Source organism: Cebus imitator, unplaced genomic scaffold (genome assembly GCF_001604975.1).
Source record: "Cebus imitator isolate Cc_AM_T3 unplaced genomic scaffold, Cebus_imitator-1.0 Scaffold59, whole genome shotgun sequence".
Classification (NCBI taxonomy): Eukaryota; Metazoa; Chordata; class Mammalia; order Primates; family Cebidae; genus Cebus; species Cebus imitator.
This window is the reverse complement of record NW_016107374.1, coordinates 6,116,242-6,133,280: the sequence shown is the minus strand read 5'-3', so window position 1 is coordinate 6,133,280 and position 17,039 is coordinate 6,116,242. Positions and strand designations below refer to the sequence as shown.

Here is a 17,039-nt window from a genome sequence, read left to right as displayed (position 1 = left end):
ATGATGATATCCCTGCTGCCATTCATTGCACTTGCCACTCAGGGTAGAGGATATAGGTGGTCCCAAACAACGACAGGGAAAGTAGAAGGATGGCTGGGCATGCAGGCAGGTGTAGTAAATATGACTGGAGGCTGTGGTACGTGAAAATAACGAGTGAGTGGACCTCTGGGTAGCTACACAGAAACCATTCTAACTCAACTTCTCTTGCCCCGGCAGCTGCAGCTCTGCCCTGTGCAGTTGTGCAGGTTGAGCACTGCACAAAGAGATCTGAGGAGAGCTATGGAACCCTCTATCTACTCAGTCTCTTTAGTGTGACCCTCAAGAGACACTTTTATAGATTCCCCAGGATTTTGCATAAGAGTTAAAAACTCACCCAGATGGGTGTGGTGGCTCATGCCTGTAATCCCAGCACTGTGGGAAGCCAAGTCAGGCAGATCACCTGAGGTCAGGAGTTCAAGACCAGCCTGACTAACATGGTGAAACCCCGTCTCTTCTAAAAATGCAAAAATTAGCCGAACATGGTGGCAGGCACCTGTAGTCCCAGCTACTTGGGAGGCTCAGGCAGGAGAATCGCTTGAACCCGGGAGGCAGAGGTTGCAGTGAACCAAGATGGCACCGTTGCCCCCCAGCCTGGGTGATGAGAGTGAAACTCCATCTCGAAAAAAAAAAAAAAAAAAAAGTACCCCAACTGAAAACAAACCCACTCTACAGATGAGTGACTTTCTTCAAAATCTTCTGGACTAACGGAGGCTGGAACCTTGTGCATGATTATGCCCGGCTTGCCAGACACACACTCCCAACCACTGCCCTTCCTCAGCATCAAGATGCACTTTCCCGTTGTTTGATCCTCAAAGTTTGATCCTCAGAGACACTGGCCTTTGAGAATATTGACTGCCCGCCAAAGGAGCTCCCATAGCTTGGTAAATTCTCAGATGTCACAAGTCAGTTGGCCCTTGCGTCGTTTTTTGAGACTCCAGGGGAGGTTATTGTGTTTCTGTGCTTCTTTCTGGGCAACGCTGAACAGAGATGCTCATCTCCAGAGAAACTCATGCATGTCTCAGGCGTCTCCACAGTGGGCAGCTGTGGGGAGTTCCCTGAGTGCTAAGCGGCCACTGGTTCTTTCCTCCCCTTTCTTGTGGTCTCCTAGGCTGTGGCATTTCGTACTAAACCCAGCCTTGCCCAGACCTGAACTTGCAGAAGCAGGTTGGAGGGAGGAAAGCGGGAAATGGTGAGGTTTCCATCTGACCTCGTCGCCCCTTTTCACCTGAGAATCCAGCGAACAGCAGCAGTGTTTCCAGATGGCAACCTAAATGCTCTTTGCCAACTGGGCTACTTCCCAGAGAACAGCTGCCCCGTGTCCCAGAGGACAATTTTGCTGAGCAGAGTCTTAGAGATCAAAGGTAGCTCGGGGACACTGGCTTCAGCCTCATCTGTCTAGGAATCATCTTCCTTAGGTATCTTCCATTCCACGCGTCAGGCGAGTCTGCCCCCTCTCCAAGCCCTTGTCTGCCATTGGAGAGCTGTTTTCTGGATGTTTCTGTCTTCCAGGATGACAACCGGTACCATGAGGATATTTTCGGAGTCACCCTGCGCACGTACGAAGTGACCAACCGCCTTAGATCTGAGTCCATTGCCTTCATTGAAGAGAGCAAAAAAGATACCGACGAGTAAGCTGGCTTCATCCCTGGGCGAGGGGCGGGAAGAGCCCTCTCTTCTAGGTCCTAACGGGCAGGGATGTCTGGCTTTCCCATGATGGGGTCCTCAAAACAGCAGCATCAGCACCATCTAGGATGTGTTCAAAATGCAAATTACCAGGCCGCCCCAGACCTGCTGGATCTGAAACTCAGGAGTTAGGATGCAGCAGTTTGCATTTTTCTTTCTTTTCTTTTTTTCTTTTATTTTTGAGACGGAGTCTTGCTCTGTCACCCAAGCTAGAGTGCAGTGGCATGATCTCGGCTCACTGCAACCTCCGCCTCCCGGGTTCAAGCGATTTTCCTGCCTCAGCCTTCCGAGTAGCTGGGACTACAGGTGTAAGCCACCACGTCTGGCCAGATTTTTATATTTTTAGTAGAGACAGGGTTTCACTGTGTTAGCGAGGATAGTCTACATCTCCTGACCTCATGATAAGCCCACCTTGGCCTCCCAAAGTACTGGGATTACAGGCATGAACCACCACACACAGCCAGCAGTTTGCATTTCAACGAATTTTCCAGGAGAATCCTGAGGCCCATCCAGTGTGGGAGGGAACCCCTGCTTTGGGTGCCACCTTCTGTCTGGGGCACTCCCTAATGGAATGATGGCTCTTGCATCCGGGAAGTTGTATCTTTTTTTTTTTTTTTGAGACATAGTCCTGCTCTGTCATCCAAGCTGGAGTGCAGTAACACAGTCTCAGCTCACTGCACCCTCCCCTTCCCGGGCTCAAAGGATTCTCAGCTCACTGCAGCCTCCACCTCCCGGGCTCAAAGGATTCTCGTGCCTCAGCCTCCTGAGTAGCTGGGACTACAGGCACCACCACACCTGGCCAATTTTTGTATTTTTAGTAGAGACGCGGTTTCACCATGTTGGCCAGGCCGGTCTCGGACTCCTGACCTCAAGTGATCTGCTTGCCTTGGCCTCCCAAAGTGCTGGAATTATAGGTGTGAGCCACCACACCCAGCCAGATCTGTGACATTTCTATCAGAAAAATCTTTCTTGTTTGTTTGTTTTTTACCTATTGGGGTTTAGCATCAGATTTAGGGCCAGGGTTTCTTCTACAAAAGTGTTTGAACCCTGCTCATTTAGGAAAGTGGGGAGAAGAACGGGCTCACCCCTGGAGTTGTATAGAGGTCTGGCACTGAGTTTTTGTGTCCTTTCCACTGGCTTCCTCACCCCCTAAATGGCTGGGGCTTTCTCATCAACGCAAGTTACAATTCATATGATTTTGACAATTTCACTGAACCTCTAGAAATTGCTGAAAACAGGCTGAGGCACCAGGAGACTGGGACTGCATCTCATGAACTTGAATTCCAAGGCACAGCAACCTTGATTGTAATCCCGCTTCCCGATGCTTCCTGCCCCAGTCCCTGCCACAGGACACCTGGAAACCACCCCTGTACACCCTTTACTTTAAATGAGGTGGAGATTCAGCTGTCTCTTTTTTCAGTAGCACAAGGCATACACTCATTTCCTAAATTTGGCATCTTGTTTGTTTTCTCCTTACAATGACACAGCAGTCTCAAAAACATACTGTTGTGGCCAGAAGACTCACATCATTGCCTTTAAGGTCACAACTCCCTGAGTTGTCAAAAGCCTTTAAGGCCAGATGTGGTGGCTCACGCCTATCCTCCCAGCACTTTGAGAAGCTGAGGTGGGTGAATCGCTTGAGCCCAAGAGTTCAAGATCAGCCTGGGCAATGTAGGGAGACCCTGTCTCTACAAATAATTTAAACATTAGCAGGGCACGATGGCATGTGCCCATGGTCCCCACTACTTGGGAGGCTGAAGCAGGAGGATGGCCTCAGCCCAGGGAGGTCAAGGCTACATGAGCCATGATTGCACCACTGCACCCCAGCCTAGGCAACAGAGCAAGACCCTGTCTAAAAAAAAAAAAAAAAAAAAAAAAGCCTTTTTGGCCAGGTACAGTGACACACCTGTAATCAGCACTTTGGGAGGCCAAGGGGGGTGGATCATTTGGCCTGGGAGTTCAAGACCAGCTTGGGCAATGTGGCAAAACCCTGTCTCTACTGAAAACACAAAAATTAACCAGGCATGGTAGCATGTGCCTGTAATCCCAGCTATTCAGGAGGCTGAGGCACAAGAATTGCTTGATCACACCATTACACTTCAGCCTGGGTGACAGAGTGAGACTCAGTCTCAAAGAAAAAAAAATACCCTTTTAAATGTTTCTCTTCTGGCCAGTTGTCTTTGTGAGCATTCATTCATTCATTCTTTCAAAACAAGCCCCTGCTAGGTGCCAGGTCCTGTCCAAGACGCTAGGGCTACGGAATAAATGAAAGAGACAGGCCAGTGCAGGGGCTCAAGCCTGTAATTCCAGCACTTTGGGAGGCTGAGGCAGATAGATCATCTGAGATCAGGAGTTTGAGACCAGCCTGGCCAACATTGTGAAACCCCTGTCTCTACTAAAAATACAAAAAGTAGCCAGGCATGGTGATGGACACCTGTTATCCCAGCTACTTGGGAGGCTAAGGCAGGAGAATCGCTTCAACCTTGCTGAGGTTCTGTGAGAGGTGGAGGTTGCAGTGAGCCAGGATGGCGCCACTGCACTCCAACCTGGGCGACAGGGCAAGACTCTATCTCAAAAAAAAAAAAAAAGAGAGAGAGAGAGACGAAGCCCCTGAGCCCAGAGCATGGGTAATTTTCCCTGGGGCGCTCAGAGGAAACACAGCAGCCTCACCCCTGCGGCACTAACTCCCCTCCAACCTCTCCTCCCACAGGGTTTTCAGCTCCTAACTGGACCCTCTTGCCCAGCTGGCTGCAGGTTTTGTAAGCGCAGACTGACACTGCTGAACCTTTCCTCTGGGACCCCGCGTGGCCCTTGCTCTGCCTCCCGTCCTTGTCACTGTGCCCTGGTTTCCTTCGTTGGGGTTCTCTCCCCTCAGTGGTTTCCTCGGCCCTCCTGGGTTGACTTCTTGAGTTTTCCTGCTGTGATGCAATGCTTTTCTAATCTGCAGTGGCTCTTACAAAACTCTGTTCCTGCCCCCTCTCTTGCTGACAAGGGCAACTAGCGGGTGCATGAAACCACTGGAACATGGCCGTCGCTGTGGGGGTTTTTTTCTCTGGGGTTCCCCTGGAAAGGCTGCAGGAACTAGGCACAAGCTCTCTGAGCCAGTCCCTCAGCCACAAAAGTCCCCACTTCGCCTTTTTTATGATGACATTTTTGGTCGTGCGTGTGTATGCGTGTGTGTGATGGGCCAGGTCCGTCCGTTCTCTTCCTTGCACAAGTATGTCAACCTTAGATCTCCACCTCTTTCACTGAAGACCCTCGATGTCAAGAAACATGTCCCTGGCCCATATTAATCCCTCGAGTGTCCATAATTAAGGGTCCACGCCCATGTACCTGAAACATGTGGAAGACCCGTAATTGTTCTGGTTAGAAAGGGTTCAGGGCGTGGAGGGAGGAGTAGGAAATTGATTAAGGGGGCTGTCTCCCAATGAAAGGGACAGCCCCAGAATTTGATGCATTTAGAGTCTGAGACCAGCGAGCGGAGCCCTCATGTGACGTGAACCCATCTAATGGATTGGGCGAGTCCCCTCCCCAAACCCACCCATCCCACCAGAATCACTTGATTTGGCCACATCCATTGACTCCCCCATCCTCCAGCAATACCTTCCAAGGGACCCGGAAGTTATATTGTTCAAAGAAGCCTGGATCTTCCTGCTTTGCCACTGGGTGACTTCGGATGAGTCACTTGTCCTGTGTTTTTCCTAGTCATAATTTTACATGAATCTAAAGAATATGAATGGATAGGCCAGATACGGTGGTTCACGCCTATAATCCTAGCACTTTGGGAGGCTGAGACGGGTGGATCACCTGAGGTCAGGAGTTCGAGACCAGCCTGACCAACATGGTAAAACCCCGTCTCTACTAAAAATACAAAAATTAGCTGGGTGTGATGACGCATGCCTGTAATCTCAGCTACTCAGGAGGCTGAGGCAGGAGAATCGCTTGAACTTGGGAGGCGGAGGTTGCAGTGAGCCAAGACGGTGCCATTGCACTCCAGCCTAGGCAACAAGAGTGAAACTCCATCTCCGAAAAGAATATAAATGGATTAAATGTTAAAGCTTTGGTGACTGGAAACAATATCAAGCAACGATATGATTGTTATTTTGTTATTCCCCCAAAGGGGGCTTGCTGCTTTACCCTTGGGGATGTAATAACACGCTGGTTAAAGTGCATGAGGTTGAAGAGAGACGCAGTAGTGAGGTCCCATGTGGCTTCTTCCATAGGAACCACAACTCGGGGTGGGAAGAACGTGGCCCTGGGCTTATTGCCCTCTGCACTTGATCTCCAAAGCTTTAAACCTGTTAAAGTAATTTTGACAAATAAATTACCCTCAACTCAGATCAAAAAATGGGCAGCCAAGTCTTCGGTAGGAATTGGGGCCGGTGCAATTTCTCCCTAACAGGCAACCTGCTGAATTTACTCTCTCAGTGTGAATGCTGGGAAGGAATCCCTTTCTATACTTAAATGCTACAAATTAATGTCAGGTGGTGCCCAGAAAAAGCCAAGAAATGCTAGTGGCCCCCCAGACTACAGGGTCCCCAAGGATGCAAAGGGGATGTTGTGTCAGTTCTACCCTGTTTGTTGTGTTCCGTACAGAAAATCACATCTCTTTTATGTACTATGTGTGGACATATCTTGGTGTTAGTGTGGGTCCCTGCTAAAGAGGAAGTGCGCTGGGCTTTTTGAAAGGGCTTTACAATGGGGGCAGCAAGACCCCAAAGGGCCCGACCTAGGAGACTGCTAAAGTGAAAAGGCAATCTATGTCTCACCTTTCTCTATCCCTGGCAGCCCCCACTGCTGTCCCGTTCCTGGCACATGGAGTTTGACTTCGTTCCAGCTGTAATTTCCCCTGCCTTCCTTTAATCCCAATTTCCCCTGCTCAGTCTTCCACAGATATAAAGAACAAACACTCAGCATCCCACACTCACCCTTTCTATCCTGAAGGGAAACCCACTCTAAACTTCTTTCCTGCAGGGCACAGTGGCTCACGCCTGTAATCCCAGCACTTTGGGAGGCTGAGACAGGCAGGTCACCTGAGGTCAGGAGTTCGAGACCAGCCTGGCCAACATGGTGAAACCCCGTCTCTACTAAAAATACAAAAGTTGCTGGGTGTAGGGGTATGTGCCTGTAATCCTAGCTTTTAGGGAGGCTGAGGCAGGAGAATCGTTTGAACCCAGGAGGCAGAGTTTACAGTGAGATGAGATCGCGCCATTGCACTCCAGCCTGGGCAAGAGAGTGGGACTCCATCTCAAAAAAAATTAGTAAAATAAACTCCTTTCCTGAAAACCCAATTCCAGCTCCTAATAGCTCTTCTCCCAAAGGGAGAAGTTTCCAGTCCTTTATACGTTTGGAGATGCTTCCCCAATTTCCCAGGGAAGGAAACTGCTGTATCCAATCCCCATCAAACAGAAACTGATCAGTGCTTCCCACTCCAAGTCAAGCTTTATGCAGGAATGTTTCTCCATCAGGGAATAAATACTTAGAAGAGGTTACCATGTGCCAGGCACCTCCTTTCTGCATATTCCTGCCCTTCTAGTAGCAGACAGATGGAAACATTGTCTTGTTTAGTCAAGGAATCCAAAGAAATGATTATATAACCACAATTCATCTTTCTTCTCCAGAAAGATTTTTTTTTTAAGTAAACACCTTTCAATCCCCAATACAAGCTGCTTCGCAACTCCAGGATAGAAGGCAGGAGAGTGATCTGATGTGTTTCTTTCATTTGCCGGAATTCCTACCGAAAGCCCCTTTCTATTGAGTCAACTATCAAGGACCAGAGTGGAGTCCAGATTTAAAGTTCAGCTCAGCTCCAGGGTGGAGAAATACTGCCCTCTCGTGGTGGCTTTTCATCCCGGCCTCGTAGCCAACAATAACTGCAAAATAGTATTAAGCAATGGATGAGCAAAACAGGGCTGACTCAGTATTTGGGGGTTATTCAAGTTATGTCCCATTTATTTCCCTCTTTCCCTTGAACTGGCCTGTAGCAGCTCCAACCCCGTTTCACAAAAGTGAGTTTGGCCGGGAGGAATGAGACATCTCCTGAAATAGGAGCATAGGAACATCATGCCCACCTGCCATCACTGTGAATCCAGTTCCCACACCTTGTGTCATGAACGAGCAGAGGGACGATAGTTAAACTCCTGGGGAGGAGAGAGGGCTTCCTTTGGTTTCCCTGAAGTGAGATAGCCAGCTGTCTCTCTTTTGCGGGGGTATGCTTCAGACCCATCAAAATGGAATTTTGGGAGCTGACCTGAGTGCAAATCCGAATTCCGCCCCTGTTGGTGTAAATGGCTGTGGGTTGCTCCCTTGACCTTTTAAAGTCTACATACCCATCTGTATAACAAGGTGGATTGAGTGAGACAATGCCCACGAAATGCCCAGTATAGCACCTGGTTCAGAAGTTACTGCATTTTAATTTTTCACTTGACTTATAACACGTCTTCCTTCTCCAATGTTTGGAAGGCATCAGGGAGTGTGTAGAGATAAGTAAAACACAGTTCCTCTCTTGTAGAAGGTTAGAATCCTTTTTTTTTTTTTTTTTTTTTTTTTTTTTTTGAGACAGAGTCTTGCTCTGTTACCCAGGCTGGAGTACAGTGGTGCAATCTCAGCTCACTGCAATCTCCACCTTCCAGGTTCAAGCAATTCTCCCGCCTCAGCCACCTGAGTAGCTGGGATTACAGGTGTCCACCACCATGCCTGGCTAATTTTTGTATTATTAGTAGAGGCGGGATTTCACCATGTTGGCCAGGCTGCTCTCAAACTCCTGACCTCAAATAATCCATGTACCTCAGCCTCCCAAAGTTCTGGGATTGCAGGCATGAACCACCGCACTCAACCAAAGGTTAGGATCTGATGAAGAGAGACACCAGAATTGACATAAATTTCCAGGGTTTAAGAAATGGGTAGGATTTCACTGGTAGCTTCTGGAAGATAAGAGTTGGCCAGGAATTGGGAAGAGTGAGAGGAAAGGCATGGACGAGGAGCATGTAAGATAAATTGGAGCTGGCTTTGGAAGACTGAGGAGGACGAGGAAAGGTAGGCTGGGACCAGACAGTGGGGAGAGGTGAGTGGCATTACAAGAAATTTAGACTTTATTCAGTAGGCAACCGGGAGTTCCTAAGAGTGTTTTTCAAAAGAGGACATTAAGGCTATTGGAGTTATGCTTGAAAAAGAAAGTTCTGGCCACAGTGTAGAGCACGGTCCGTTGAGCTGTTGGGGGTTATTGCTGCAACCAAGGCTTGAGTGAGGGAAGAGGCAGATGTAATGATAAAGAGACTCCAGGAACTAAGTCAGCCTACCTGGCCCCCCATCCATTGTGGAGGGTGAAAACAAAGGAGAAATTAAAATATCTTGCATGCTGGGCATGGTAGCTCATGTCTATAATCCCAGCGCTTTGGGAGGCCGAGGTGGGCGTATCAGTTGAGGTAAGCCTAGCCAACATGGTGAAACCCCGACTCTACTAAGAAAGTACAAAAATTAACCAGGCATGTACCTGTAGTCCCAGCTACTTGGGAGGCTGAGGCAGGAGGATCGCTTGAGCCCAGGAGGTAGAAGCTACAGTGAGCCAAGATTGTACCACTGCACTCCAGCCTGGGCAACAGAGCAAAACTCCATCTTAAAATAAAACAAAACAAAACACTTTGCCCCTAGCTGAGAGAGAGGTCTCTGAAGAACAGGCTCAGGGAAAAGATGACTTTTCAGTGCTGATGTGATAGCCAGCTTCTCTGGAGTCAAGGGAGTGAATCCTTCTCAAGTCCAGCCATGCCTAGATGCCCAGAAGGAAAACTGACCCCCAGCCAGTAGACATTGGCTAGGAACACGGAATCTTCTGGACAAACACGCTTTCAGCAGCTGCCTGCTTTGGACTTCGAAAGAGGTCAGATTTTGCCCTAACCTCAAACCAAGTGAGAGGTCTTCTGACCTAGCTCATGGGGCAAATGGTCTTAACAGGATAAGCAACCCACATGCCTGATCCCTTCACTCCTGCAGCACCAGTGCCTAATGCAGCCTTTTCATTCATGCCATTAGGAAATCCATGGACTTATAGCCTGTGTTTTAAGTCAGCCATGTTTCCTTGTATATTTCCCTCCACTGCCCCAGATACCCAGCATGCCACTGTGGCCGCCATGTCCTCAAAGCCTTCTGTCTGTTTCAGGAAGGTAGTCTGAGCTGGCCAGGAAGTAACAAGGAGGGAGGAACTCTCACTAGGCTTCCTTTATAACCTATTCCTACTCTCTGGCTGTTCCCAAACTTCCTAAAGTCGCCTGCATCCAAATGTCCTCTTTAGCTCAAAAATTAGGCCAGGCATGGTGGCTCATGCCTATAATCTCAGCACTTTATGGGAGGCTAAAATGGGAGGATCACTTGAGACCAGGAGTTTGAGACCAGCCTGGGCAACATAGCAAAATCCCATTGCTATAAAAAAAACTTTAAAAAAAAAAAAATGAACTGGGCATGGTGGCCGCTCCTGTAGTCCCAGCTACTTGGGAGGCTGAGGCAGGAAGATCACTTGATCCCAGGAGTTCGAGGCCACAGTGAGCTAGGATTGCACCACTGCACTCCAGCCTGGGTAACAGAGCGAGACCCTGTCTCTAAGAAAAATTAAAAAGACCAGGAGCTGAGATTGAGGAAACACAGGTCTGAAAGACAGAGGGAAGGAGCCTGCCTCCTAGGGACTCAACAGAGATATTCCCCACGAACAGGGATTTGACCTTTTGGGGCCAACCTGGCCCGTCCTCTGCCCTTTATCTCATACCCCCTATCCTTGGCCCACTGCCAACCTCTGCCTTGTGGCAAAAGGACCCCAGAAGAAAAGCTGCCCCTCCCCAAATGTAAGGACCCAGGTACAATTTCACCCATGACAAGCAGCATCTGTTGAGAGTCTGTTTCCTATTAATACTTATCAAAGCTACGTGCGAGGGAGGTGGTCAAATGTCAGTATGCCTTAGTATGTTTATGAGTTCGTTTTGTTCTGGAATATCCAAACAGTTCTGGTCAAGCGGAACTATGCCTGTCTGTTCCAAAACACAGTCCATTACCAATGAGATGGCCCTGAAGGCAGGAACAGATCTGCCTCAATGCACTGCATCCTATAGTCTTTTAGAAAATGACTCCAGGACATCAAAGTGCCCAGATTTGACTCCAAAGTTCTAGGAGACTCTAGCACAGGGTCTGTCAACCTCAGCACCACTGGCCTTTGGGGCTGGATAATTGTTTTTGTGGGGGCCGTTGTGGGCGCTGTAGGAAGCTGAGCAGCATTCCTGGCCTCCACCCACTAGATGCCCGTAGCAATGTCCTCCCAATGGTGACAATCAAATATGTCATCAGACATTGCCCAATGTCCCCTGGGGGCAACACCCCCTCTCTTGGACTTCAGGGGCCAGAGAAGCTCTGCTGGCTTCCCCAGGACTTCTCATTACAGAGTTCCTGGAGCGAGCAGCAGAAACTTGGCTTAGCGCAGTGGCTGTTTCCTTTATCTACTGGCAAACTGAGATTTGAGGATATCGGGGGCCAGGGCATAGGGAGGGCAGTATGCTTTCAAAAACCCCTCCCAGGCCGGGTATGGTGGCTCACGCCTGTAATCCCAGCACTTTGAGAAGCTGAACAGGTGGATCACTTGAGGCCAGGAGTTTGAGACCAGCCTAGCCAACATGGCAAAACCACGTCTCTACTAAAAATACAAAAATTAGCTGGGCATGGTGGTGAGCGCCTGTAATCCCAGCTACTTGGGAGGCTGAGGCAGGCTAATCGCTTAAACCCAGGAGACAGAGGTTGCAGTGAGCCGAGATTGCGTCACTGCACTCCAGCCTGGTGACAGAATGAGACCCCGTGCCGAAAAAAAAAAAAAAAAAAAAATGCCCTCCCATGCCAGAACAGAGGATGGCCGTCCATTCTGATAAGATGTTATGTCCTTGGTGTTAGTTCTGATTAAGACCCAATGAGGTCCAGTGCTCTCAAGCTGGGTCTCGGTCCCCTCCCGTGTCGTGCACTCTGCTGCCACTGTTTTTGTTGTGTTGTGTCGTTGCGATTGTTAAGACTCACACTCCTGGCTCAGCAGTGGTTTTCCAGAAGGCCCAAAGAGAGGTGCCGGGCATTCCACGTTGCAGTGTCCATTCCGGGTTTGGGAAGCTGGGGAGGTGGGCAGACTTGGTCGCATCTCAACACACACACACACACACTCACGCACGCTGTCAGAAACTCGGCCGTCCCCCCTACCTCGAGCTCTCAATGCTGCTAATCTCTGCCAAGTGTCCCTGTGCCCCAGCACCTTCCTCGAAGGACTGACGCCCGCCCCACGCTCTTTGCGAGGTTGTCCAGGCTGTGTTCGCCGCATGCTCTTCTTCTGTATAGTTCTCATCTTCCAATTTTATGGGATTCAACAAAAGCCTATTATGCTTGTTTGCATTATGGTTACAATATTAAAAAGTGGATTCAACTTGGCTGGCTGCTGTCTTCTGTTGGATTGGCTTGGAGTTTCTCACACCTTGGCCTGCTGTCCTGGGTTGGGTGCCCAGAAGCCTGTTCTTAGATGGAGTTGGCAGGAAGCTGTCAAGGGACTGCTCTTGGGGAGGAGGGGGAGGGGAGGAGAGGGCAGGGAGGGAGGAGAGGAAAGGGGAAAAGAGGGGAGGGGAAAGGAGGGGAGGAGAGGGGTAAGGGAAAGGAGGGGAGGGGAAGGAAGAAAAGGGGAGGTGAGAGAGGAAGTGACTGGGAGAGGGAGAAGAAAGACCAGGGAAGGAGCAGGAGGGGGAGGGGAGGGAGGGAAAAGAAGGGAAGAGGTGAGAGAGTAGAGGAGGGGAGGAGAGGGAGCAGAGAGGAGGGAAAGAAAGAAGAGAGGAAAAGAGGGAGAGGAGAAGAAAGGTGAGGGAAGAAGACAGAAAAGGTGGGGAAAGAGGATGCAGAAGGGAAGGGCAGGAGGAGAGGAGGGGAGGGAAGGCGGCCTCTCTGGTCAGAGACAAAGCTTGAGCTGCCGCAAGTCTCAACAGAGCCTTCAGCCAGCCCTGCAGGGCATTCTAAAGGTGACCTTTCAGAGGTGTCCCCATTTGGGACTAGAAGGCGGGATTTTAGACCCCTACATCAGACCGTCTTGAGTCAGGCAACTGTCACCAGCAGAAGCCACCCCCAAGGGGCTGCTCTCAGCAGCCAGGGGACTCGGTCCTGATTCCTGATGCAGATCTGGGTGTGGCAGCTGAGCTTCCTCTCTGCGCTCCTCCTCAACACCCCCTTGCCTCCAGGACAGCGGCATCCATCACCAGAGCCCCAGAGAAACAGTGGGACCCTCACCCTCAGCCCTCTTCCATTCAGAGTCCTCCTCCCTGAGGACCCTAAAACCTAATTCCTGGCTGGTTTCAGCCCCAGTTCCAAAAGCAACAGACCTTAAAAGCAGTAAAAGAATAGATGAAGAGGCTGGACATGGTTGCCCATGCCTGTAATCCCAAAACTTTGGGAGGCTGAGGCGGGCAGATCGCATGAGGTCAGGAGTTCGAGACCAGCCTGGCCAACGTGGTGAAAACCCATCTTTACTAAAAATACAAGAATTAGCTGGGCGTGGTGGTGGTGCCTGTAATCCCAGCTACTCAGGAGGCTGAGGCAGAAGAATCTCTTGAACCCAGGAGGCAGAGGTTGCAGTGAGCGAAGACAGCGCCATTGCACTCCAGCCTGGGTGACAAGAGCTTAACTCCTTCTTGGGAAGAAAAAAAGTAGATGAAGACTCACTGATGTCAAATGCCTGACACATTTGTGACCATAAAGGAAGAAACTAGCGGTTGCGTTTGTCGTGGGGGATGAGGCTTTGTCAACCCAAGAAACTGCCTTCCTATCCAGCACCGCATGCCGTTGCTAAGACACCCAGACTGGTCTTAGTTCAAATCTCAGCTCCTTCGCTTTCTAACCGTGCAGCTTTGAATAAGTTGCCCAACCTTTCTCTACTTCCATTTCTTCACTGTAAAATAGGCTATGAGTGTTTCTGTGCCATTGGTTTGTGATAGGGTTGCATGGGTTAATACCTGCAACGTGCTTATGACAAGACATGGTGGAATGGAATGGAGTAGAATAGGTAGATAAAATATGGCCCCAACTCTGGTGTCTTCCAATTTTCTCAGCTTTTGTGTCTTCTAGAAGACACAAAACTTCTCAAAGTTCTCACAGCCCATCTTGAAAGTATTTGATACTTTAGTGCTGAGTTTCTCAGGCCTCCTCAAACCACCTGCAGTTACAGAGATCTCTCCTTTTTTTTTCTCTTGGGATGGAGTCTTGCTGTCACCCAGGCTGGAGTGCAGTGTCGTAATCTCGGCTCACTGCAACCTCCCCCTCCAAGGTTCAAGCAATTCTCCTGCCTCAGCCTCTCGAGTGGCTGGGATTACAAACCCACACCATCATACCCAGCCAATTTTTGTAGTTTTAGTAGAGACGGGGTTTCACCATGTTGGACAAGCTGGCCTTGAACTCCTGACCTCAGGTGATGTGCCCGCCTCAGCCTCCCAAAGTGCTGGGATTACAGGTGTGAGCCCCCAAGCCCAGCCGGGATCTCTCCTTTAAAAAGCCAGTGCCTGGGAATCTCCCTGACCTGTCTAGGAAAAGGCTCAGATATCTTCATGTCTAACCAGATCTCGGCATGACTTAGACACACTAGAGTTTCAACAGGCTCCACCCCAGAGGCAGCCAAGGACAATTTAACATTGTATGCTTCCCCGCCAAATGGCTTCTGTTTCCTGGCAACCATTTAAAAAACCGAAGTCTACACCAAAACAGAACCTTCCCAAGTACAAATCAGAAAGAGAAGCAAGTGTGAAACAGTGGTGGGGGTGGGGTATAAAAATACTTTTGAGTCACTACAAATGACCATAGAACATGGGCTTCACAGTCCGTTACAGAGTCAACATGTGTTGATTTGTTTATTGTACCCTCGGCAGGATTTCCAGGAAATCAAAAGCAGGCAAAGTATTTACAATCAGGTGAATCAATATAGAGTTTGATGTACATCCCTACAAGGAAATCACTTTAGTGATGGCCTCTAGAGGAAAATGAGGTTAAGTTAATCAAACAGCAGAAGAGTTGAGACCTGAGTAATTAGTAAAGTGATTATTTATTTATTTATTTATTTTATTTATTTATTTTTAGGTGGACTCTCACTCTGTCACCCAGGCTGGAGTGCAGTGGTGAGATCTCGGCTCACTGCAACCTCCGCATCCCAGGTTCAAGCAATTCTTCTGCCTCAGCCTCCTGAGTAGCTGGGATCACAGATGCCTGCCACCATGCCCGGTAATTTTTGTACTTTTAGTAAAGGTGGCTTTTCGCCATACTGGCCAGGCTGATCTCAAACTCCTGATCTCAGGTGATCCGCCCACCTCAGCCTCCCAAAGTTTTGGGATTACAGGCACGAGCCACCTTACCCGGCCAGGTAAAGTGATTTTTTTTTTTAAACCCTCAAATGTCTTTGTATGACTAGACTCAGGGGTAGGGTACAGAGGTGAGTGATCTCCTGACCTTTCTGCCTCTAGGTTTTCCCTGCTGGAGCCCAGAGCTGGCAAGGGAAACCTCACTCTCTTGGCCCGTTGCTAATTTACTGTGACCAAGAATTTTTAGATTTTCAGGGTGGATCTTCTCTACTTTCCTCCTCTCTCCTTCAATTCCTTTTCTCATGAAGAAAGGAACTATCGGGTAAAGCAACAATTAAGTTTGAGAAAGCTGGTTGGGCTTGGTGGCTCACACCTATAATCTCAGCACTTTGGGAGGCTGAGGCAGGCGGATCACTTGAGGTCAGGAGTTTGAGACCAGCCTGGCCAACATGGCGAAAACTCGTCTCTGCTAAAAATACAAAAATAAGCTGGGCGTGATGGTGTGTATCTGCAGTCCCAGCTATTCCGGAGGCTGAGGCAGGAGAATTCCTTTTGCCCAGGAGGTAGAGGTTGCTGTGAGCCAAGATCATACCATTGCACTCCAGCCACAGAGCGGCACTCCACCTCAAAATAAAAAAAACGAGTTTGAGAAAGCCTCAGAGACATGCAATAAACTCAAAGTGTAGATCCGTGGCATTAATTAAACATGATGCAGTGAGTCACCGAATCTGTTTAGTCTTGAACGTTTTTGAAAGAGTCTCTAATGGAAATGCTGTTATTAGCAGAAAGCTGCCGGCAAAATCTATGGGAAAGAGACACCTGTTCCTCTTTCCTCCAGGCTGGTGGCACTGCCTTCCTTGGAAAGCACACGCTGCCCTCAGATTGCCCTTCCTAAAACAGCTCTCTCATCCTGTCATGCTGTTACTCAGTCATTCCGGGCCACTAGGAATCAGAGGAGGAAGGGCCAGCCCCTCTGGCCAACAGTCAGCGCATGCTGTGATCACAAGCGGCCCTTTTCAGCTTCCCTTCCTCGGCTCCACCCGAGACTACCTTTCTGGGCGGATTCACCCCAGTGGCTCTAAACACAGCTTTTCTTTTCCTTCCCATGGGGCCTTTGCCTCTGCCACTCCCTCCTGCCAGGACCTACCTTCCTCTCTTATTTCTGTTGATGCCATTTCTATTGCTGAGGGTTTGATTCAAACAGCCCCTTTGTGGGTGCCTGCCTCTAGCGTCTGACTATGCTGCTTGTCTGTACCAACCACTTTACACCCAGGAAGCGTTGCTTAGTGATAGTCGTCTGTGTACATGTCTGTACGTATGTCCTGTCTGCCTCTGTGTACCAGTCAGCTCTTGCCACACTAATGCTGAGTAACAAACAGCCACAAAAATCTCCCTGGCATACTGCATTATTGCTGCAGAGGTTGGAAAGTTGTAGCTGTAAGCCAGGGAATGCCAATGGCCTCTACAGGCTGAAAAGACAGTGACCAGATGTCCATCTAGAGCTTCCAGAGGGAACACAGCTCTGCCAAACACTCCAATGTGAGCCCTGAAAGAGCCACCGGGGACTTCTGACATGCAGACCTGTAAAATAATAACATTGCATGGTCTGAAGCCACTAGGTTATAGTAGTTCGATAGAGTAGTTGAAGAAAGCTTGTGTATTAGCTAGGCATTGTGGCTCATGCCTGTAGTCCCAGCTACTTGGGAGACTGAGGTAGGAGGATCCCTTGGGCCCAGGAGTTTGAGGCTACAGTGAGCCCTGGTTACACCACTGCACCCCAGCCTGGACAAAAGAGCAAGATCCTATCTCAAAAAAAAAAAGAAAGGATAAGGCAAAGAAAAAGGAAAGCTAAGGCCAGGTATGGTGGCTCACGCTTGAGATCCTATCACATCGGGAGACTGAGGCAGGTGGATCACCTGAGGTCAGGAGTTCGAGGCCAGCTTGGCCAACATGGTGAAACCCATATCTACTAAAAATACAAAA

At 49.2% G+C, this 17,039-nt stretch overlaps 1 protein-coding gene across 2 annotated transcripts in view; it reads left to right on the top strand.

The window, feature by feature from the left end:
• NOS1 (nitric oxide synthase 1) overlaps positions 1–5,293 on the top strand; it is a 152,602-nt gene extending 147,309 nt beyond the window's left edge. For both annotated transcript variants that reach the window (XM_037738918.1, XM_037738917.1), the window contains 2 exons: positions 1,549–1,667; positions 4,433–5,293. In XM_037738918.1, coding sequence (XP_037594846.1) covers positions 1,549–1,667; positions 4,433–4,448 — 135 coding nt within the window. In that variant the 3' untranslated portion in view covers positions 4,449–5,293. The remainder of the gene's footprint in view (positions 1–1,548; positions 1,668–4,432) is intronic.
• Positions 5,294–17,039: the final 11,746 nt, after the last annotated feature.